This window comes from Salvelinus sp. IW2-2015, linkage group LG17 (assembly GCF_002910315.2).
Source record: "Salvelinus sp. IW2-2015 linkage group LG17, ASM291031v2, whole genome shotgun sequence".
Classification (NCBI taxonomy): domain Eukaryota; kingdom Metazoa; phylum Chordata; class Actinopteri; order Salmoniformes; family Salmonidae; genus Salvelinus; species Salvelinus sp. IW2-2015.
In genome coordinates this window covers 8,479,267-8,504,623 of record NC_036857.1, presented here as the reverse complement: position 1 = coordinate 8,504,623, position 25,357 = coordinate 8,479,267, and the positions used below count along the sequence as shown (strand labels likewise).

Here is a 25,357-nt window from a genome sequence, read left to right as displayed (position 1 = left end):
TCTGTGGAAAGGGTTCTGCATGGAACCAAAAAGGATTCTACATGGAACCTAAAGTGTTCTACTTGGAACCAAATAATGTTCTTCAAATGGTTATCCTATGGGGACAGCCAAATAACCCTTTAAGGTTCTAGATAGCTCCTTTTTTCTAAGAGTGTAGGCCTATAGGCCATCATTGGTGTTCTGCAGGATGAACGAGTCGTGCCTTCCACCTGACCACCACATTCAGCAGTGTCTTTTGCGCATCACATAACCTATCATTGCTCCATTTGTATTTGGGAACCCATGAATGGCAAAAAAAACTAGACTTCAACCTGTTGTGCGATGGTGTATGGAAATTGTATGTAACTGTTCATTTTGCTGATGATTGCATCCAAAACATTGGCTTATCGAGGGCTGTGAGATGCCGATCAAAGTGCCCTTTGCTAAAAACCTGATGGTTGATAGCACTTGGATGTGCACCGGAATGACATGTGCCTTTCTAAAGTAGGTCTTAAATCCTCGCAAAAAAATCCTATAAGATTGGTTTTGGAAACGATATCTGATGAGCCAATCTGTACCTTCTGCAAAAAAAAGTCCCACCTGTCTCTAAAAACGGGCTCTCTGTGAATTGCCAAAACAGAGCAAGATCAACCATCTCTGTTAAATGCCAAATATTTCAACAGAGCAAGATCAGCCACCTCATCTCATTTGATTTCCCATTATCTCAGTCTTTTATAGCATTTCAATSGTTTCACTTTCACAAGTGCCTCTAATTTAACAAATTACTGCACTTTATATGGATTATTATTGTAACAAATGCACGGAAGTGGTCAAATTAAATGATATAACCTGCCAAGATATGTTGCATGAAATCAAAATGGAAATATAATGAAATCACTTAAAAAATATATATATTATTGTAATTATTATTACAATTTCAACATATATTTTCCCCATTCACTAGGGTACGTTTGACAAGCAGTTCCCTTTCCCACCACTTGGCACTGTGCCTTCGCAAAGTAATGGATTTCAGTAAATTTACGCACACTCTCAAGCAAACATTCATATTGATAAATCCGCGTGGAAATAGTTTCAGCACAGATTTGAGCCTACGCACGGTTGATAAATGAGGCCTGTGGTCTTTTATACTGAGAGGTGGTCTTTACCTCGCATTACATTTCCACGTTCTTTAGCCTTGCTTCCCATATTTGGCCGTTTTTATGTCCATATGTTCGTGTGTGCTAATGAGAAATTCTGGCACTTCTTCATTCAACATGTTTGCATCTGATAACCCTGGGAAATGAACATAATCCTATGGGTTGCCATAGAAACCCATCTTTAATTACAGTATGATTAATCCAGCTGAAACTTGATCACTCAGTCATGACACCAACCACTACACAACAAATAAACTCCGTCCTCCTAACTGTTCTGGTAAACAGCCCAAAAGAGTTACAGAGACACAAAGGATTCACAAGAACAGTATTCACTAAACCTCTGTCATATCGGCTTTCTTTCTCAAAAATTGATAAGATTCAATGAAACCTTCACAGGGTAAGGAAAGTTTGTCCATGTTCTGTGAATGTGGGTCTACTCTTGACTCAGAGAGATCACAGATCTGATAGGACTGATTAGTGACAAGACTGATGTGTGTGTGTGAGAGTGAGTGTGTGAGTGTGCCAAGACCTCAGGACACCTGAATTAAGCCTAGCTAGAACATCAGAGCATGTGAGTTCCATGTCAAAATGATCTTAATAAATGATTTAGCAGTAGAATGTACACAGCAGACCTTACAGTGTAGGGCTATTCTAGGACTAGGGAGATCTTACTGCATAGCTCACTATGAGTTGGCAGACTGGGAGACACTGTATTGGGCTAAGGATCTGGAATTACCCTCTCTAGAGCAGTGCAAGCCAAACTCATCAACACAAGTTCCCAATGCCTCTCCTCTCCTCTCCTCTCCTGTTCTCCAGTCCCCCAGTCTTCATGACTCTCCTCCTCTCTTCCCTTCTCCTCTCTTCATCCCTCTTCTGCTCTTCTTCCAAATGTATACTCTCCTTGCTCTTTTCTTCCCTTTTTCCTTCTCTGCTCTTCTTTCCTGATGGTCTCAGTTCCCACCCAGCCCTGCCAAATTAAGCAGCTCTGATATTTAGGAAGGCCAGTTTTTAATGGAAATCGTTTTTTTTTGTGCCTTTAAGGGGTTCCAATCGAACAACAATGAGGTCCATTCAATAGCTAGGGACAATTACATAACTCTGTGTGACGCTGGGCATGCAGTGATTTACACACACACACCCACCAAGCTCGCCAGCAGCTAACTTTTGTTGTGTGGAGGAATTCAGAGGGTCTGGGAGAAAAGCCTGTTGTGTCCACTTCCAACAGGAAAAAAAACACACAAGACTAAACTAAACTAAACTGGGAGCCTGTTGAAACGTTATGGCTTTCCCCAGCCCAGGCATCACAACACAGGCTTTCAGTCCCCATGACGTCCTCTCAAAGCCTCTCAGTACAGGCCTCTGGTCTCTTACCGCAACTCACAGCTTTTAAATCAAATGCGCTGTTAGGATTTCAACATGGGTATGTACTGGTTCATGTAATGCAAGAACATTTTGACACATTGTAGACACATTAACACTCATAGACGCTGTATTTGGAGGGATACCCACATGGATGTGAACACATGCATATATAATGAACGACAACATTTAGAGATGTACGTGCACATGCTGTGAGGTCCAACATAGATGAACACACACACAGGCACACGCTGTATACAGATGGAGACTCACGGTTGTGGGGGAAGGAGGTGGAGAGGGGTCAGCAGTTATCAGGTTGAAGATGACCTCCATGATGGGGGGGTGCATGGAGCCTCACACAGCCTCATTGACACCTCAGAGGGAAGGGAGGTATCAGTCTGGCCCATAGGAGATGGCCACAGCCAGGAGGAGGAGTACTGAGCCAAGGGTGTTCTCATCACATTGGACAGACTCACTGACTGGTCCTCTTGGAACAAAGTCCACTTCACACAGGGAATAAAAAAAGAGGGTCTAAGGTCCACTAGACAAAGTCTGTGAATAACCACTGTAGAAGCCAAAGGAATGTATCAAGGCTGATCCACTGAGGCAGAGTCCACTGTCCAGCACAGGGCCTTGTTCAGAAGCAGAGTCCACTGTTCAACCAGCCCATCCAACACCAGACCCCACTTTCAGACAGAGACCGAAATCCAGAGACCACAGTCACCACGGAGTCCACAGCCCTAGGAGACCCTGCTATCAGCCTGTCCTGCTATCAGCCTGTCCTGCTGGCAGCCTGAGAGACTGATAGAGCAGCAGCTCTGCTGAATCCATGCTTCACTGATCACACACCCTACAGAGAGGAGAGAAGTCCAGCTAACGCCAAGCCCATGGAGCACACACACACATGCTTCAGCGGACACAACACCAAAGGGCACAGCGCTCCTGGAAGAACAAGTACTTCTCGCAGCGTCGGGTGGTCCTGATGAAGGCTCGGAATGACAAGAAGTGACAGTTGAACTGAATAAAGTTGACTGCAGTTTGAACGCAGGGTTAACTGAAGGAAGGACTGACAGAAGATTGAACGTAGGGTTAACCGAAGGAAGAGTTGACTGCAGTTTGAACGCAGGGTTAAGTTTTCACAGAGTCCACAGGGTGTAAAATCTACTGAGGGAGAAAAAGAGAGAAAGACAGACCCTGAGGACGGATGTGAGGGGATCGAGGGAGCAGGGAGGAGAAAAGAGCCCTCCAGGAGCTGTCACTGTGTGTGTGAGCGAAAGAACAAGAGGGAGGGAGAGAGGGAAGCGAGAGGGGGAGCGAGCGAACAGGGAAGGGGGAAGAGGGAAAGTATTTTATTCTGACAGTTTATGGGCCAGTGAAATTCCGCAGTTGGCTATCTGATGGAGAAAACATCTCATAAGGGTAGAAACAAACTGTCAAGCCTGAGCCAATTATCTTCCACAGCTTCAATGTCACAGCCAATGAGCACTGACGGCAAGCACACTGAAAACAACTACCTCACATAGCCTGCATACCACGACCAATGAGCTTTGATTAAACTAAACTCTCAGCCAATCAACTCTCACAGCCAGAATGCCCTGCTTTCATTTTAACACATCTCTTAGCGAATCATCTGCCTAAAATCCCAATTAGCCTTGCATCAGAAGCATATGATCTCATCTCTGTTCCTACTGGCTACTGCCACTGGGCCTGATGTCACTCACCACACATCCACATTCCACATACTGTAGAAAACATGATGTCACAGTCCTAAACAAAACCAGTGTTGTTCATTTGATTAAGGCTGACTAGGTTTTCTATCTGAGGAAACAGAATCAGTTTTAGCTGAAAAACAGCTACACCATAAACCCCTTTTCAGATTATACAGTCATATGACCAACAAGACCGTAATGCAGAAGTGTATGTGTGTGTGTCTGTTTGTATACCAACTGCTCACAACCAATTAGGGGGAGAAGCGAAGCGGGGCACGTAGGGGGGTAAAGTAGGAGGGGGGCTGCCAAAGAGCCTCTGTACAGAAATGAATTGAGGGAGGGAGAGGAGGATGGAGAGAGAAGGAGAAGGGAGGGCAGGGGGATGAATAAAAGGCTTTAATGAGGGACTGTGGGGAGGGAGGAAGGGAGGGAAAGGAGAGACCCACACCCAGAGAGAGAGAGAGAGGCTAGAGTTTAGGGGAAAGGCAGCTTACATAAGAGTAGGCCTCAGTATTCTGAGGGTTCTGGAGTGTGGTGTGTGTGTGTGTGTGTGTGTGTGTGTGTGTGTGTGTGTGTGTGTGTGTGTGTGTGTTGTGTGGTGTGTGTGTGTGTGTGTGTGTGTGTGTGTGTGTGTTGTGTGTGTGGTGTGTGTGTGTGTGTGTGTGTGTGTGTGTGTGTTGTTGTGTAATGAATAAAGTGGGCACATGGCTGCTGCAGGCTTATAAATCAACCCCCCTGCACTATTACCAAAGACACAGACAGGCCTATTGTCAAACTACCCATAACTAAAGCAATATTCTCTTTATCTGCTATCCACTGTCAACGACGACCATTCATTCTAGCCTCTGAAGTGGTGCATTTCCATGTAAAAGGACCCATGAGCACCAACATGTGAAGTTTATAGGAGCATGTCAAATTGGGTGTCAAATGAAAGCTAAGAGTTTATTTGTTTGACTTTTTTATTAAGGCATATACATTTTTTCAACAATTTTCCACCCTAAAAATGTGGAATAAGCAAATGCTTTGATTTCTGGTCAAACAGATGGAAAAGGGGTCTTATAAAACATCTACCAGAAAAAGTCTTAACAGGTATTAGAAATAAATCAAAACACAATAAATGTGGAAGACCCCTGCCAACTAATATCAACACTTATACTTCGTTTTGGAGAAACTATTTGTCTTCTGTAAATTTAAGAAATGTTCCACTGGCATACTGTTATGTTCAGCTCATAACTGTTTTCTTTCTCTTTCTGTCATCTGGTGGTCAAAGCAAGGGTGTGACAACAGTCACAAAAGTAGAGTAAAGAAAAGTCAGAAAAGTGGAGTAGGACATATTAGAGTAGAGTACAGTATAATGTACTGTATTATACTCTACTGAACATATCTACTTTACCTTACTTACTCTACTGTACTCTACTGTGCTTTACTGTGATGTTCAAACTTATGAAACATAGATGTCTATGATTGTTTCAGATTTGTTCTGGACCAAACCAACCAAATGTGGTCTTGTTTGGGGCGAAGCTCATTACAGTAATAGCCAGTATGTAGAATAATACCCAAATATGCAAAATAAGTATATTGCATATTTCTACCTTTGTGTATCTATTTAGGATAAATCGCCATGAACAGAATGATATTCATAATTATGCATTTCTGCTTAGTACAGATCAGGGATCCATGATGTAATTCCGTTACCGTAATTCCATTACCGAATGTAAATCCACTTCACATACTGTAGTTCAATAACCAAAATATATTTTTTTAAACTCAAGGTGTCATGTCACACCCCATTCTTTCTACCGACATCTTTGAATCTTAATTTTGAGCAGGTATTTAGGAGTTTTTGTAAAACGTGGTCGCATAAAAAACTGAGGAGGACCAAACTTTGTATCTGCACAGTTCTTCCCATAAATGTGTTTTTGTGAAATGTCCTGTGTAAATTTTTCAAAGTAGTTCAAGTGCATAGAGTTGTATGGTTTGTTATAACTTTGAAATCAATGGTTTTTGGTTGGAATACACTTGAAAGGGAAAAATCTGAAATCATAATTCCGTTACCGTGGAATTGCCCAAGTGCTGTTCAACATCATTACAGAACAGGTGTTATCTCCTCAGTCAAACAAGGTGAGCTGGCCTGGTACAAAAGGCCTACTTAAACATACATAAACACATACTTACGCCCGCAAACACACACACGCACCCACCCACCCACCCACCCACCCACCCACACACCACCCACACACACCCCACACACACACACACACACACACACACACACACACACACACACACACCACACACACACACACACACCACACACACAACACACACACACACAACACACACACCTAGTTTATGTTTTCTTCTATCCTCGTGGGGACCTAAAATGTATTTCCATTAAAAATTCCTAATTTCCCTAACACCTAACATAAACCTAACCCTAACCCTAACCCTAACCCTAACCCAAACCCTAAACCTAACCCTTACCCTTACCCTAACCCTAACCCTAACCTTAACCCAAACCCTAAACCTAACCCCTTACCCTAACCTTAATTCTAATTCTAACACTAACCCTAAACCTAACCCCTTACCCTAACCTTAATTCTAATTCTAACACTAACCCTAAACCTAACCCCCAAGCTTAAAATAGCCTTTGTCCTCATAGGGATGTGGGAAATGTCCCCACAAGGCATACTTTTTCTTGTTTTTAATATCCTTGTGGGGACTGACCTAACTGGTTTCCAGATGCTTTCAGAGCTGACATCACATACATTCTCCACCGCTGAATTGAGTGCCGTTGCAGTCCCAGGTCTGTCTCTTAGGAGACCAAGCTACTTGAGCAGCTATCAATGTAACCCAGGGAATATCCAAGTCTTTTGAGTGACTCAGGAATTATTTAGTCATTCTGTAAAACAAGCCAAAGGCATTCAAAAGATAATCCACAAGACAGGACATTCTTTAGTGACATTCCTTGGTGGCACTACCATAAATGGCAGAGTAGCTATGTCACCTCGGTGAAGCGTATAGCGTCAGTGCTCCTGAAGCAGTCACTATGGGACACCTCCCTCGGGTGCTGCATGAATGGGAGTGGGTGAAGTTTCCCCTAACCATTGACACAGAATCAGATATAATTCCCCCTGAACAGATAAGGTTGAGATTGGGGGAGGGAAATCTGATCCTAGATCTGTGTATTTGGTTAACGTCAACCCGGAGCCGGACTGGGACAATGAGATACAGATACTGCTGACAAAGAGAGAGTTTACTGCCACAAACCAATAGGGCCTTATAGTGGGATGGTAGGGAACACATGAAGAACAGTGCAGATGCAAAGTTTGGTAACAGAATGACTTTGTGTTTGTACTGTTTGTGTCGTCATTCTGTTACCAAATTTTTTGTTCTCAAGTAAATGTGTCTTTGTAAACTTTCAGCGTAAATTGTTAAAATTCGTCCTTGTGCATAGTGTTGTATGGTTTAACTTAGCAATCATTGGTTTTTGTTTGCATACATGTTAAAGTGTTAAATCTGAGTCAGCATCATTCTGCTACAGTAGAATTACCCCCTAAACACAGAACTGTGTTTAATGGACTGTTTTGTCGACAGGTTGTAGGTGTGTGTGTTTGTCAGGCCAGGGAGAAACAAAACCTAATTCTATAGCTAGCCATTGTTCCCATAAGCCTTAGCCCTGTCTCATTTAATGGGCTTTTGGGATATTTATCCAGCAGCCACAACATTGACCCATTTGGACACACACACATAGTGAATGAAAATGTATGTGTTAAGACAAGCTGAGCTAGAATAATATTTGAATAGACCAGAGCAAAACATGAAATCATCTGACTGATTTAGGTTGGATACTCATTTGGATTTCATTCATTTGGAAAAGGAAGCCAAATGTATTTGTCACAGGCTATAATATCACCACAGTGTCATGACACAGAGGATGCTTCCAGCATTTAGCAGAGGCTCTGGATTCCAGAGTACAAGGTTATGTTTTCCAGAATAGAAGGCTCTGGGGCATGTGAAATCCAGAGGACTGCCCTCAGCCAGGAAACACAACCACAACCTACAATGATCATCTTCCTCATTCTGATTCCAAAGAGAGAAGCAAGTCCTGAACAGCTGCCAGGGTGGAACATGCCAGAAAGAGAAACCCAGGGACAACACAGACAGAACAGTTACAGACCCTGGACTGAGAAGAAGGAAGGGAGAAAGAAAGAAGTGCAGAAAGAACATGAACAATTAAGAACATGTAAAATAAATAGAGATAGGGAGGGAGGGAGGGGATAGAGGACAACTACGAAAGAGAAGGATAGGGAGAAAGAGAGGGAGAGTGAGGGAAAGGGAGAACAATCAGAAAAAAGAGTGAGAGGTAGACTGAGATCCATAAACCCCCCACCATGTGGATAGGTTATAAGTTGTTGGGATGGGTGTGTGTGTGTTGGAGGTTACATAAAGGGAGAAGAGTGAAAGCTTTGTTTGGTCCTCAAGCCCCTAGGAGAGGAGACCCAATCTCAGGGCCATCTAAACAATATCCTCCCCATTGAGAACAGGCTCCCCAGCCCCTCATCTCCCATCAATGGGCTGGCTAGGAGTTACATAAACCACTGGGCAGATTATTAATAGAGGCTTTATGACTGAAGGACGAGGGGCAGCCATGGTTCTAATGGTCGACCCAAACAGCAAGACCAGAGAAACACCACCAACAAGAAAACACAGGCTTACTGCTCAGTCCCATTCTCTGGCGGGTGATATGGAATTGAATAGGCGCGACCTTCTGAAGTGAATAATACGTTTTCAATGCCCACTATGAAAAACTGGATCCATAAAGGAGGCTCTGAGCAGCTGGTATGAACATGTGAACATAGTAGAGCACAGATTGTATCTAGCAATGGTTTTGGGCCTAGCCACTGTGCCTCGGTGCAGTTGGGTGTGGTAGATTAGAACATAGTGACCCTGACTCAACTCACCAATAGGGAATTTCATACAGGTTTACCTACGGTGTGCTGAAGAGACACATCTTGTCACAGATTACAGTGGCGGTCGCAAGGGGGTGATTTTGTGTGTTTCCTATAGTATGGGTATATGTCAGTAGTCCTGTACATACAGCTCATGTGTATGAGCTAAGGTGTCCTGTTGAGTGTGTGGTTATGCATGCTCATACGTGTGTGTGTGTTTTTGTCTTCAAAAGGATGGTAAGACAAGGAAAATTCGGACAAGTGGAGACATTTCGCCAGTCCCCACAAGGATACAGGTTATTTTAAGCTTAGGAGTTAGGTTTAGTGTTAGGGTTAGAATTAGGGTTAGAATTTGAGATTGAGGAGTTAGGTTTAGTGTTAAGGTTAGAATTTGAGATTGAGGAGTTAGGTTTGGGGTTAAAGTTAGTGTTAGGTTTATATAGGGTTAGGGAATATAGGATTTTGAAAGGGAATCAAAGGATAGTAAAACAAATGTGTGTGTGTGTCTCGTGGTTATGGTCAGTATTTACCTGACCCGGTCCTGTTTACACCCGTTTACACCTGTTTAAACCCGTCTCATCCTGATTATGCAACACAGATACAGAGGGGTCGCTATCCCATAATGCCTTGCTGGCCATGTACAATACAGTGTATAGCAGGGGAAGTGTGTTGGCCGCAACACCCTGCCAGCCTATTCATGGGCAGGAAGACACAGAGACTAGGACAATCTGTAAAAACCTTTAGTCCCTACACGGTTTGATCAGTCCCCCAAACACCTCTCTCCTGGTCCTGATGGCCGACTTGTGCTCCAATCTTGACCCAGCTGGCCCCTCTTCATTAGCCCTGGTAGGTGAGCTGTAGGGAGGGTTTGGAGGGAGGATTCAGCCAGTCCAGTTCTGACCAGTGCAACCAGTTACAGTGTGAACTGGGCCACCAGCTAAGCCAGGACACTTGAGACAGGGTGCAGAGTGAGTCTAGAGCGCCCTCTAGATGATACTGTACAGTACTGCAGGCTACCATTGGAGAGGTAATGTAAGTGTAGAAATCTAGCACAGGGCTTCCCAAATGGTAGGTCAGGAGGACTGACTGGTGTGTACTGTAGCAGCTGGGTCATTTTGGGTACCAGTGCATAAAGCTGGGTTTTGGTTTACTTCATAGGTCATGAAAAAAAAAGTGTGTGCGTGAGAGAGAAAAAAAAAAGAGAGAAAGACAGAGGGGGAGAAGGTGGAAGGGGGTAGAGGAGAAGAAAGAGACAAGAATGGGGTGAAGAGAAGAGGGGGTAAGAGACGAGAAAAGAGACCAGATGGGGTGAAGAGGGAGGGGGAGGGGTAGAGAGAGAAGAAGAGACAGATGGGTGGAAGGGGAGGGGTAGACGGAGAGAATGAAGAGACAGAATGGAGGTGAAGAAGGGAGGGGTGGGGGAAAAAAAGAGGAAGAGAAAAGGAGACAGAAATGGGTGAAGGGAGGGGTAGAGAGAGAAAGAAAAGAGACAGAAAGGGGGTGAGGGATTAGGGGAGGGGTAGAGAGAGAATAAAGAGACAGAATGGGGGGAAGGGGAGGGGTAGAGAGAGAATAAGAGACCAGAATCGGGGTGAACAGGGAAGGGGTAGGGGTATAAGAGAGATAAGGAGACGAATGGGGTGGACAGGGGAGGGGTGAGAGAGAATAAGACGAACAGAAATGGGGAAGGGGAGGGTAGAGAGAGAATAAAGGACAAGAATGGGGTGAAGGGCGAGGGGTAGAGAGAGAATAAGAAGACAGAAATGGGGTGAACGGGGAGGGGTAGAGAGAGAAATGGAAGAGAGAGAGACGGGAGAAGGGGAGGGTAGAGAGAGAAGGAAGAGACAGAGGGGGAGAGAGGGGGGGAATAGAGAGAGAAGAATAAGACCAGAGGGGAGAAGGGGAGGGGAGGGAGTCAGAGAGGGAGAGAGAATAGACAGAAGCGGAGAGGGGAGGGGATAGAGAGAGAAGAATAGACAGAGGGAGAAGGGAATGGGATTGAGAGAGAAGAAGAGACAGAAGGGGAGAAGATCGAATCCCCGAGCTAGATTGAATCCCCGAGCTGACAAGGTAAAAATCTGTCGTTCTGCCCCTGAACAAGGCAGTTAACCCACTGTTCCTAGGCTATCATTGTAAATAAGAATTTGTTCTTAACTGACTTGCCTACTTAAATAAAGGTTAAATAAAAAATGTAGAGACAGAGAGGGAGTTGAGGGATGCATTGGTGACCACTAGGTGGTGCTATTCCAACAGCAATGCATACCATCTCTGGGAAAGACTGTTTTCAGTTCCATCTCTCCTGACACACACGTATACAGACCCTCTGGGACCATCTGCCTTAGAGCCCATTCTAGAATGCCTTTGGTCTGAGTAGCCAGGTCTGTGTCCCTGACCAAAGCTATTTCCTGTCAACATTCCTCTTTCTTTATTACATTCTTCCATTATTGTTCCACCTGTGTCAGATCTAACACACATCTAAATCCCTTTACATAACTGTATTGAGACATTACATAAAGACACACGTGTGAGTGGGTAAGGTGAGAGGAAAAGACAAGAGATGAAAGGACAGGAATGGTAAGACGGGGATGGATGATTGACGGCAATAGCAATTGGAACCAAGGCTAGCATACTGGGCGAGGCCATAGAATTACATTAGAACAATACATTTAATAGGATCGTTGTGGGCCAGACTAAGTGCATATACTGTACTTGCAAGATTGAAGAAAGAGGAGATTGATCTTCAATATTACTTACACCTATTCGGTCCCTTCATATATGCCCATCCTGAAGGGTATTGGGGCTAGGATAAGGAGGGGCCTTAGAGACTAAAATGACGCTCTCTGATAGGAGGATGTGTGTGAGAACATGGTAGGCTGGAATCTGATAGGTGGACTGGCGGACAAGGCAGTGCATGACAGGTCAGACGATGGTTACTGTGTGTGTGTATGTGTGTGTGCTCTCCTGTGTGTTAACTGGGTCAGTGGACCAGAGCTGCAGAGCTGAGCTCAGCAATCTATATCCTAATCTATTATTCATCAAATACACACACACTCATATACACTCAGGGAGTGGCAGGGAGAAACAGAACACACACTCATATACACTCAGGGAGTGGCAGGGAGAAACAGAACACACACTNCACACACTCATATACACTCAGGGAGTTGCAGGGAGAAACAGAACACACACTCATATACACTCAGGGAGTGGCAGGGAGAAACAGAACACACACTCTCCATTTCCTCTTACACAGTCTCTCATACACACACACTTACGCTCACAGGGAGTGGCAGCAAAAGACAGAACACACCAACACTCACTCTCTATCTAAGAATGTTATTATAGTCTGCAGCCTGCACACTGTCTGTGAGGGAAGGAGTACCAATCACAGTATGCTCACAAACATACAGTATGATTTAACTAATTATGGTCAAATTAACCTTCAATTGGAGTAAGGAGGGTATTTTCATTGTCTTGCCAACCTTAACACAGATACAGTGAAGTGGACCAATGACAGTCAAGTGCTCTTTGACACAAAGACCGAGTGGACCAATGACAGTCATATGATGTTTGACACAGAGACAGAGTCTACCAATAACATCTTAAGTGCTGTTATATGCCGGGGGTATTTGCCAGTGAGCAAACATGTGGGGGAAAGGTTGACCAGGACATCCTCACATCCTCCCCAGAGAGCAGAGATGTGGCAATTCTCAATGCCAATGACCAAAGAGGAAGGACCAGCTGTGGACCCCAAAACAACCTCACAAAGGACGTACACATGCACGCGCACATACACACACAAACGCAGGCAAACACACACACAGACACACTGTAGTGTTTTTGACCAATGTACTTGACATGCTCTACTTCAGGAGCAGGGAAGCTGGTACTATATATATATGTATATATAGTGGCAAGAAAAAGTATGTGAACCATTTGGAATTACCTAGATTTCTGCATAAATTGGTCATCAAATTTGATCTGATCTTCATCAAAGTCACAAAAACAGACAAACACAGTCTGCTTAAACTAATAACACACAAATTAATATATTTGTCTTGTCTATATTGAATACATAATTTAAACATTCACAGTTTAGGTTGGGAAAAGTATGCGAACTCCTCGGTTAATGACTTCTTCAAAAGCTAATTAGTCCAATCAATGTCCAATCAATGAGACGAGATTGGAGATGTTGGTTAGAGCTGCCTTGCCCTATAAAAAACACTCACAAAATGTGAGTTTGCTATTCACAAGAAGCATTGCCTGATGTGAACCATGCCTTGAACAAAAGAGATCTCAGAAGACCCGTGTGGTCCCGTGTGGCTCAGTTGGTAGAGCATGGCRCTTGCAACGCCAGGGTTGTGGGTTCATTCCCCACGGGGGGACCAGGATGAATATGTATGAMCTTTCCAATTTGTAAGTCGCTCTGGATAAGAGCGTCTGCTAAATGACTTAAATGTAATGTAAATGTAAGACCCAAGATTAAGAAATGTTGACTTGGATAAAGCTGAAAAGGGTTACAAAAGTATCTCTAAAAGTCTTGATGTTCATCAGTCCACGGTAAGACAAATTGTCTGTAAATGGAGAAAGTTTAGCACTGTTGCTACTTTCCCTAGGAGTGGCCGTCCTGTAAAGATGACTGCAAGAGCACAGCACAGTGCAGAATGCTCAATGAGGTTAAGAAGAATCCTAGTGTCAGCTAAAGACTTACAGACATCTCTGGAACATGCTAACATCTCTGACGAGTCTACTGTACATAAAACACTAAACAAGAATGGTGTTCATGGGAGGACACCACGGAAGAAGCCACTGCTGTCCAAAAAAAAACATTGCTGCACGTCTGAAGTTTGCTAAAGTGCACCTGGATGTTCCACATCGCTACTGGCAAAATATTCTGTGGACAGATTAAAGTTGTTTGGAAGGAACATAACACTGTGTGGAGAAAAACAGGCACAGCACACCAACATCAAAACCTCATTCCAACTGTAAAGTATGGTGGAGGGAGCTTCATGGTTTGGGACTGCATTGCTGCCTCAGGGCCTGGACAGCTTGCTATCATCGACAGAAAAATGAATTCACAAGTTTACCAAGACATTTTGCAGGAGAATGTTAGGCTATCTGTCCGCCAATTGAAGCTCAACAGAAGTTGGGTGATGCAAATGGACAACGACCTAAAACACAGAAGTAAATCAACATCAGAATGGCTTCAACAGAAGAAAATACKCCTTCTGGAGTGGCCCAGTCAGAGTCCTGACCTCAACCCGATTGAGATGCTGTGGCATGACCTCAAGAGAGCAGTTCACACCAGACATCCCAAGAATCTTGCTGAACTGAAACAGTTTTGTAAAGAGGAATGGTCCAAAATTCCTCCTGACCGTTGTGCAGGTCTGATCCTCAACTACAGAAAACATTTGCTTGAGGTTATTGCTGCCATAGGAGGGTCAACCAGTTATTAAATCCAAGGGTTCACATGCTTTTCTCACCATGCACTGTGATTGTTCACACGGTGTGTTCAATAAATGAAAACGTATAATTGTTTGTGTGTTATTAGTTTAAGCAGACTGTTTGTCTATTGTTGTGACCTAGATGAAGATCAGATCAAATTTTATGACCAATTTATGCAGAAATCCAGGTATTTCAAAAGGGTTCACATACTTTTTCTTGCCACTGTATATATATGTGTGTGTATATATATTAGCAGTGAGAACGGCAGAGTGCAGCCACAGCCACCCTACCCAGATTAGAAATTTTATAAACCAGGGAATAAAGGGTCAAACATGCTTGAGTCTCCATCCCTCCCTCCCCCATCTCTCCATCCCTCCCTCCCCCATCTCTCCATCCCTCCCTCCCCATCTCCCCTCTTCCTTACACTGCTATTATAACACTCCACCACTCCCCCCTCTCCCTCTACTCCTCCCTCCCACTCCTCTCACATATCAACCTCTTACTTCTCCACCACTCCCTCCCCTCTCCCTCCATCTTACTCCTCTCACATATTCAACTCTACTTCTCAACCACTCCCTCCCCTCTCCCTTCTACTCCTCCCTTCCTACTCCTCTCACATATCAAACTCTACTTCTCCACCACTCCCTCCCCTCTCCCTTCTACTCCTCCCTCCACTCCTCTCACATATCAACTCTACTTCTCCACCACTCCCTCCGCCCTCTCCCGTTGCTACTCCTTCCCTACCACTCCTCTCACATATCAACTCTACTTCTCCACCACTCCCTCCCTCCATTCCACCTCTCTCAAATCTGCTGCTCGTATCCCTCCATGCTTCTAATCTTCTCCAGCACTCCCTCACTCTATCCGATCACTACTCTGATGTACTCCACCTCTCCTTTTATTTACCTTCTATCTGTCCCCTCATCCCTCCTTTATTCCACCCCTCCATTCATCTCATGGGGGTTGTTCATCATTTGCATATTCACAGTGTGGTGCATGTACATTTGCATGGTAACAGTGTGTGTACAGTATTTGCATGTGTGTAATCTGTTCACACTGTGGTGTCTGCATACTAATGTAGGATGCCATGGTTAGGGCGTTGGCCTATATGGGTAATTACTGCTGACTATTCAGCAGCCTGATTAAACAGGCTGGGGCAACACTTCACAGAGAGGACACACACACACAGTGTTTCCCCTATATGCATTTAGCAGCGGCACACTGACATGACCACCATTGCAAATAAACTCAGCAAAAAAAGAAACGTCCTCTCACTGTCAACTACATTTATTTTCAGCAAACTTAACATTTTTGTATGAACAAAACAAGATTCAACTGAGACGTAAACTGAACAAGTTCCACAGACATGTGACTAACAGAAATTTAATAAAGAGCACTTGAACAAAGGGGGGGGGGGGTCAAAATCTAAAGTAACAGTCAGTATCTGGTGTGGCCACCAGCTACATTAAGTACTGCTGTGCATCTCCTCCTCATGGACTGCACCAGATTTGCCAGTACTTGCTGTGAGATGTTACCTCACTCTTCCACCAAGGCACCTGCAAGTTCCTGGACATTCTGGGGGGAATGTCCGGGAACTGTTCTCACCCTCCGATCCAACAGGTCCCAGACGTGCTCAATGGGTTTGAAATCCGGGCTCTTCGCTGGCCATGGCAGAACACTGACATTCCTGTCTTGCAGGAAATCACGCACAGAACGAGCAGTATGGCTGGTGGCATTGTCATGCTGGAGGGTCATGTCAGGATGAGCCTGCAGGAAGTGTACCACATGAGGGAGGAGGATGTCTTCCCTGTAACGCACAGTGTTGGGATTGCCTGCAATGACAACAAGCTCAGTCGATGATGCTGTGACACTGTCCCAGACCAGGACGGACCCTCCACCTCCAAATCGATTCCGCTCCAGAGTACAGGCCTCAGTGTGACGCTCATTCCTTCGACAATAAACGCGAATCCGACCATCACCCCATGTGAGACAAAACCGTGACTCACCAGTGAAGAGCACTTTTTGACAGTCCTATCTGGTCCAGCGACGGTGGGTTTGGGCCATAGGCGACATTTTGCCGGTGATGTCTGGTGAGGACCTGCCTTACAACAGGCCTACAAGCTCTCAGTCCAGCCTCTCTCAGCCTATTGCGGACAGTCTGAGCACTGATTGTACGTTCCTGGTGTAACTCGGACAGTTGATGTTGCCATCCTGTACCTGTCCTACAGGTGTTATGTTCAGATGTACCGATCCTGTGCAGGTCTTGTTACATGTGGTCTGCCACTGTGAGGACGATCAGCTGTCCATCCTGTCGCGCTGTCTTAGGCGTCTCACAGCACAGACATTGTCATTTATTGCCCTGTTCACATCTGCAGTCCTCATGCCTCCTTGCAGCATGCCTAAGGCACATTCACACAGATGAGCAGTTGAGATGTTGCTTCAATATATCCACATACTTTTTCCCTCATGATGCCATCTATTTTGTGAAGTGTACCAGTCCCTCCTGCAGCAAAGCACCCCCACAACAGGATGCTGCCACCCCTGTGCTTCACGGCTGGAATGGTGTTCTTCGGCTTGCAAGCCTCCCCCTTTTTCCTACAAACATAACGATGGTCATTATGGCCAAACAGTTCTATTTTTGTTTCATCAGACCAGAGGACATTTCTCCAAAAAGTACGATCTTTGTCTCCATGTGCAGTTGCAAACCGTAGTCTGGCTTTTTTATGGCGATTTTGGAGCAATGGCTTCTTCCTTGCTGAGCAGCCTTTCAGGTTATGTCGATATAGGACTTGTTTAACTGTGGATATAGATACTTTTGTACCTGTTTTCTTCAGCATCTTCACAAGGTCCTTTGCTGTTGTTCTGGGATTGATTTGCACTTTTCGCACCAAAGTATGGAGACAGAATGTGTCTCCTTCCTGAGCGGTATGACAGCTGCGTGGTCCATTGGTGTTTATTATTGCGTACTATTGTTTGTACAGATGAACGTGGTACCTTCAGGCATTTGGAAATTGCTCCCAAGGATGAACAAGACTTGTGGAGGTCTACAACTCTTTTTCTGAGGTCTTGGCTGATTTCTTTTGATTTTCCCATAATGTCAAGCAAAGAGGCACTGAGTTTGAAGGTAGGCCTTGAAATACATCCACAGGTACACCTCCAATTGACTCAAATTATGTCAATTAGCCTATCAGAAGCTTCTAAGGCCATGACATCATTTTCGGGAAATTTCCAAGCTGTTTAAAGGCACGGTCAACTTAATGTATGTAAACTTCTGACCCACTGGAATTGTGATACAGTGAATTATAAGTGAAATAATCTGTCTGTAAACAATTGTTGGAAAAATTACTTGTGTCATGCACAAAGTAGATGTCCTAACCGACTTGCCAAAACTATAGTTTGTTAACAAGAAATATGTGGAGTGGTTGAAAAACGAGTTTTAATGACTCCAACCTAAGTGCATGTAAACTTCTGACTTCAACTGTATATATATAAAAAGCTGAAATAAAAGCTGAAATCAATCATTCTCTCTACTATTATTCTGACATTTCACATTCTTAAAATAAAGTGGTGATCCTAACTGACCTAAGATAGGACATTTTTACTAGGATTAAATGTCAAGAATTGTGAAAAACTGAGTTTAAATGTATTTGGCTAAGGTATATTTAAACTTCCGACTTCAACTGTATATTCAGGCAAACAGCAAAAGAAGCACAACTGAAATTGATAAAAAACAAAACAAAAAAGACCACAGATGACAACTGGTTTGATGCAGATTGTAAAATTATAAGGAAAAAACATAGAACACTATCCAACCAAAAGCACAGAGACCCAAATAATGGAGAATTACGCCTTCATTACTGTGAGACTTTAAAACTCTATAAACGTACACTCAGAATCAAAAAAGCAGCTAACACAAATTGAGGAGTCCATAAACACAAACAACTTCTGGCAAAATTGRAAAAAAAAAAAAAAATCTAAACAAGAGGAATTAGCGATACAACACCGTTCTAATTGACACTAAGGGAGAATAATGCCAAATTCATGACAATGGATTAGAAAAAGCTATAAAGGACAATCAAAATCCATTGGACTCCCCAATTACTGACCAGGAGCTCTATAAGACACTTCAGGCTCTCAAATTTAAAAAAGCATGCGGTCCTGATGGCATCCCAAATGAGATGCTCAAACTCACGAGTGCAAAATTTCAATTGGCTGTATTAAAACTGTTTAATTTGATCCTGAGTGTAGGTTATTTCGCTGACATATGGAATCAAGGACTCATAACCTCAATCTTTAAGAATGGAGACAAATTTAACCCTAACAATTACATAGGCATTTGTGTGAACAGTAACCTGGGGAAGGTTTTCTGTAGTATTATATATGTAAGAGTTCTAAACTTCCTTAATAAGCACAATGTCTTGAGTAAAAGCCAAATTGGATTTATACCAAAACATCGCACGACTGATCATATTTACATCATACAAACTCTGATAAACATGTCCACCAAAATAATACCAAAATATATGCTTGCTTTATTGACTTCCAAAAAGCATTTGATTCTATTTGGCATACAGGACTGTTCTACAAAGTTATTGAAAGTGGTGGAGGGGGTAAAACATATGACATAATTATATCAATACGTGCGGCATTAAAATTGGAAGGAAAAGAACATAATTCTTTAACCAGGGGCAAGGCCTTCACCAGGGTTGCAATCTGAGCCCACCAGGGTAGGCTTCAATATTTACATCAACGAATTGGCCACTATTCTAGAAAAATCCTCAGCCCCTAGTGTTAGTCTCCACAATTCAGAGGTTAAATGCCTACTCTTCGCAGATGGCTGATGCCTGCTGTCACCCACAGCACATGGCCTACAGCAGAGCCTGGACTTGCTAGAGCCGTACTGCCAGACCTGGGCCCTGGCAGTAAACCCCAAAAAGTAATGACTAACATAATGATTTTCCAGAGAAGTTCCAGATCTCAGGGAATTAGACCAAAGTTCTCAATTGGTACAAAATATATAGACTACTGCACACACTACAATTACTTAGGTTTAAAAATAAGCTCAACTGGACACCTTAATGATGCAGTGAATGAGCTGAGAGAGAAAGCACGCAGGGCATTCTACGCCATAAAAAAAAATCTGAGGGACAGTGTCTGACAGACCAATCAACATGCACATGTCCTCTACTGTATGCTTATTGTTATTGTTCAATGCATGGTTATTTTGACCCTTGGTTATTGTTGTTACTGTTGTCCCGTTGACAATTTTGATTCTTATTATTTTAATATTGTAAATATCCAAAGTAAGCTTTGGCAATATGTACAGTGGGGCAAAAAAGTATTTAGTCAGCCACCAATTGTGCAAGTTCTCCCATTTAAAAAGATGAGAGGCCTGTAATTGTCATCATAGGTACACTTCAACTATGACAGACAAAATGAGAAAAAAAAATCCAGAAAATCACATTGTAGGATTTTTTATGAATTTATTTGCAAATTATGGTGGAAAATAAGTATTTTATAGATCAGCAGGTAAGGGTGTTCTCGAGCGACGAGATGTTCTTTACCATTCGGCCATCAGATTTGCCACCAATGCTCCTTATAGGACACATCACTGCACTCTATACTCCTCTGTAAACTGGTAATCTTTGTATACCCATTGCAAGACCCACTGGTTGATGCTTATTTATAAAACCCTCTTAGGCCCCACTCCCCCCTATCTGAGATATCTACTGCAGCCCTCATCCTCCACATACAATATCCGTTCTGCCAGTCACATTCTGTTAAAGGTCCCCAAAGCACACACATCCCTGGGTCGCTTGTCTTTTCAGTTTGCTGCAGCTGGCATCTGGAACGAGCTGCAACAAACACTCAAACTGGACAGTTTCATCTCAATCTCTTCATTCAAAGACTCAAACGTGGACACTTACTGACAGTTGTGGCTGCTTTGCATGATGTATTGTTGTCTCTACCTTCTTGCCCTTTGTGCTGTTGTCTGTGCCCAACAATGTTTGTACCATGTTTTGTGCTGCTACCATGTTGTGTTGCTACCATGTTGTGTTGTCATGTGTTGCTGCCTTGCTATGTTGTTGCCTTAGGTCTCTCTTTATGTAGAGTTCTGTTGTCTCTCTCTTGTCGTGATGTGTGTTTTGTCCTATATTTGTTTTTTTTGTATTTATTTTAAATCCCAGCCCCCGTCCCCGCAGGAGGTCTTTTGCCTTTTGGTAGGCTGTCATTGTAAATAATAATCTGTTCTTAACTGACTTGCCTTGTTAAATAAAGGTTAAATAATAATAAACGTCAAGCCAATAAAGCAAATTTAATTCAATTCAATTGACAGAAATAGAGAGAGAGAGAAAAACAGATAGAGAGAAACAGAGAGAGAGAGAGTGTCACGATCGTCTTGAGGTGAAAGAGTGGACCAAGGCGCAGCGTGATAATTATACATCTTCTTTAATAAAATGAAGACGAAACAAATACTTATACAAACTAACAAAACAACAAACTGACGAACGTGAAGCTATACAGACTAAGTGCTAACATGCAACATAGACATAGACAATTACCCACAACAGCCTAATGCCYATGGCTGCCTTAAATATGGCTCCCAATCAGAGACAACAATAAACAGCTGTCTCTGATTGAGAACCAAACCAGGCAACCATAGACTTTCCTAAACACCTACACTGAACACAACCCCATACACTCTACAAACCCCCCTATACAATACAACCACCCTAGACGAGACAAATACACACAAACATCCCCCATGTCACACCCTGACCTAACTAAAATAATACAGAAAACAAAGATAACTAAGGCCAGGGCGTGACAGGGAGAGACAGAAAGACAGAGAGAGAGAGAGAAAGACAGATAGAGAGAAACAGAGAGAGAGAGAGAGAAACAGAGAGAGAGAACAAAACAGAACTATAGAGACGAAAGACAGAGAGAGAGAAGCAGAAAGACAGAGAGAGAGGACAGAGGTAGGGAGAAGAAGAGAAAGAATAGAGAGAGAGAGAAAGAGAAGAGAGAGAGAAACAGAGCAGACAGAGGTAGAGGATAAACAGATAGAGAGAAAAAAAGCGAGAGACAGCGGTAGAGAGAGAGAGAGAGAGACAGAGAGACAGAAAGACAGAGAGAGAGAAGATTACAGCTTACAAGTATATCCTCTGCTGCTGCATGCAGCTCAGTCTTGTGTTCGTGTGAAATATGATGAACATATATATTTGTTTAAAGATTAGTTGATCTCTGAGAAATTAAAGCTTATTGATTGCACCCATTGGCCATCTTAATTTATAGGATTCATATGATAATCAATAAATATAGTACCTAACATCTGATTTGGATCAAACTTTTTCTAACAATGAGTTAGGAATCCCCCAAAATTGTCAAAAGCCACCCAACGGACCCCCCACCCACAAACGAGCGGTCAGAACCTAGTAATATCAGGATGTAAGATGGACATCAACCTAACAACTTCAATGACTTATTATATCTGAACAGGGTAAAAAAAACATCACCAAAGTCAGAGAATACATTAACATATGACGAAGAAACAATACTCCAAGCGCAGCTTGTTAGACATGAGGAATCCAAAAGGAATCTAAAGAAGGTGGTCAAAAGACCACCAGAAAGGCACCTATGGACCCCAGACAATAGAAAACTGATACTATGATACTCATTGTTGGTGAGAATTGGGTGTGGGGTGTGGGGGTGGGGGTGGGGGGGGTGGGGGTCCATAGGTGGCTTTTGACCATTCTCTTTGGATTCTTCATGTCTAACTCATATTAAGAAAAACGTTTGGTCCAAATCGGATGTTAGGAAGTATATGTATTGGCATATTATATGAATCCTGTAAAATTAAAATGGTAAATTTGGGTGCATCAGTACTTTTCTCAGATATCAACAATAAGGATGCATGAATGCTAATCTTATCTGTTTCTAACTACAGAAAATAATTTCAGAACAATCTGAGATGGTGGTTGTCATGGTTTGCTGAAATACAATGGAACGAACCTGACTAACACTGATGTGAAACTTCCGCTCATCTGCACCTCCACCACAGGAAACAAAAGTGTCTTTTACCCACGGAGAACAGATGACGCACATGCACGTACGCGCACACACAACATCACACACACATATAAAACAGTCTACAAGATTTACTCATATCTGGAGCACCAGAGAGCACACAACACACTCAAAACATCTTCCTAACCAGCACAGGTGGCTGGTGGCACCTTCATTGGGGAGGACAAGTCATACTGTAGGAATGGCTGGAATGGTATGAAACACATCAAACAAGTGGTTTCCATGTGTTTCATCATATTCCATTCATCATTTATTTGAGACCTCTCCCCTCACCAGCCTCCTGTTTCTGAGAGCAAGTATGACAATAACTCTTAGCGCTGCTATTTCAAGCCTAGGGACATAAGCTGAGAGGCTAGTTCCTATTTCAAGCCTAGTGGAATAGAAAGCTGAGAGTGCTGTTCCTATTTCAAGCCTAGTGGAATAGAAAGCTGAGAGTGCTGTTCTATTTCAAGCCTAGTGGAATAGAAAGCTGAGAGTGCTGTTCCTATTTCAAGCCTAGTGGAATAGAAAGCTGAGAGTGCTGTTCCTATTTCAAGCCTAGTGGAATAGAAAGCTGAGAGTGCTGTTCCTATTTCAAGCCTAGTGAATAGAAAGCTGAGAGTGCTGTTCCTATTTCAAGCCTAGTGGAATAGAAAGCTGAGAGTGCTGTTCCTATTTCAGCCTAGTAGAATAGAAAGCTGAGAGTGCTGTTCCTATTTCAAGCCTAGTGGAATAGAAAGCTAGAGTGCTGTTCCTATTTCAAGCTAGTGGAATAGAAAGCTGAGAGTGCTGTTCCTATTTCAACCCTAGTGGAATAGAAGCTGAGAGTGCTGTTCCTATCTTTGTAAACTCACTAAAATAAAGTGACAACTGAATCAATGATCAAAACCAAAACAGAAATCCACCGGTCTCTCCCTTTCTCTCCTCTCTCTCTCCTTTCTCTCCCTCTCTCTCTCTCTCCTCCCTCTCGCTCCCTTTCTCTCCTTCTCTCGCTCCCGTATTTCTCTCCTCTCTCCTCTCCCCTTTCTCCCCCTCTCTCTCACTTTCTCTCTCCTCCCTCTCTCCCTCTCTCTATCTCCCTCTCTCTCCCCTCTCTTCCTTTCTCTCTTTCCCTTTCTCTTCTCCCTTTCTCTCCTCTTTCTCTCCCTCTCTCCCCCTTCTCTCTCTCTCTTCTCTCTCCCTCTCTCTCTCCCTTTCTCTTCCCCTTCTCTCTCTCCTTTCTCTTCCTCTCTCCCTTTCTCTCTCTCTCCCTTTCTCTCCTCTCTCCCTTTTCCTCTCTCCCTTTCTCTCCCTCTCTCTCTCCCTTTCTCTCCCTCTCTCTCTCCCTCTCTACCTTTCTCTCCGTTAGTTTTTCTCTGAGATGGGTGCCTGGTGTGATGTCAGAGGTGGGAACCTGTGAGCATTCAGCCGAGTCAATTCTTGTTGAACATCCCTCCGTTACGATGGAGCCGGGCAATCAGCCCCACTGTCTGAGCCACGGACCAGAAGGAAAATGGAAAGACAGGAAGAGAAAGAGGGAGCAAAGAGTAAAGTAGAGAGAGTTCTAGGAAAGACAGTTGTGACAGAGAGAGAAATAGAGAGCATTACTGTTTCTAACTGTCTTAATCTCCCCCATGAAACAACAGAGACAGCACCATCAACAAAAATGGAAGGGATCTATTTCAGYTCAGTCGAAGCCTGGGTCTGTACTATTTCAATGGTAGGTTATGGGGGGATTCTTTGGGAGATTCACCTATTGTTCACCTCTTGGACACATCACAGTAGACTATATGATTACAGACATTGACCCATTCTCTCAGCTCATTCACCATCAAGCCACTAACACCTCTGTCTGATCACAGCCAAATTACCTTGTTCCTCAAAAGAACAGATATGGAAACCACACATTCACAGCCCAGTAAGCTGTACAAAATCAGAAATGTATACAGATGGGCCCAAAACAGCACAGAAGAATACCAGAAAGCAACCAGTAACCAATAAATACAAACACTCTTAGATTACTTTCTGCATACCACATCCATTCACATTAAAGAAAGCATCAATCTAGCAGTAAAAAACATCAACAATATATTCAAGCAAACGACAATAGAAGCACAACTGGAATTGATAGGAAACCAACCAAAAAAGACAGATGACAACTGGTTTGATGCAGATTGTAAAAAGGAAAAAACTTAGAACAATATCAAACCAAAAGCACAGAGACGCAAATAATGGCACAGTACAACAGCAAGCAGCTGACACTAATTGAGGAGTCCATAAACAGAAACAAATTCTAATTCTAGAGGAATTAGCGATGCAAAATGGTGACATAAGGACAACCCATTTCAAAACAATGTACAACAACGTTCAAATTGATGCAAACGCAGAACAACGCCAAATTCATGACAAGTTTAATTGATTAGAACATTTCAATTGGCTATATTAAAACGGTTTAATTTCATCCTGAGTGTAGGTTATTTTCATGATATCTGAAATCAAGGACTCATAACCCCAATCTTTAAGAACGGAGACAAATTTGACCCGGACAATAACACAGGCATTTGTGTGAATATTAACCTGGAGAAGGTTCCCTGTAGTATTATAAATGTAAGAGTTATACACTTCCTTAATAAGCACAATGTCTTGAGTAAAAGCTACATTGGATTTATTTCAAAACATCGCAAGACAGATCATATTTACACCCTGATAG

The 25,357-nt window shown here is 43.2% G+C and overlaps 1 protein-coding gene across 3 annotated transcripts in view; it reads right to left on the bottom strand.

The window, feature by feature from the left end:
- Window positions 1-25,357, bottom strand: part of LOC111976573 (transmembrane and coiled-coil domains protein 1) — a 96,654-nt gene that overhangs the window by 29,728 nt on the left and 41,569 nt on the right. Inside the window, exon 1 of one of the 3 annotated variants that reach the window (XM_024005510.2) lies at window positions 2,769-3,759. The exons of the other annotated variants lie outside the window; for them this stretch is intronic. Coding sequence (XP_023861278.1) covers window positions 2,769-2,843 — 75 coding nt within the window. The 5' untranslated portion in view covers window positions 2,844-3,759. Of the gene's footprint in view, window positions 1-2,768; window positions 3,760-25,357 lie in introns of those variants that run through there. 3 annotated transcript variants of the gene reach the window in all.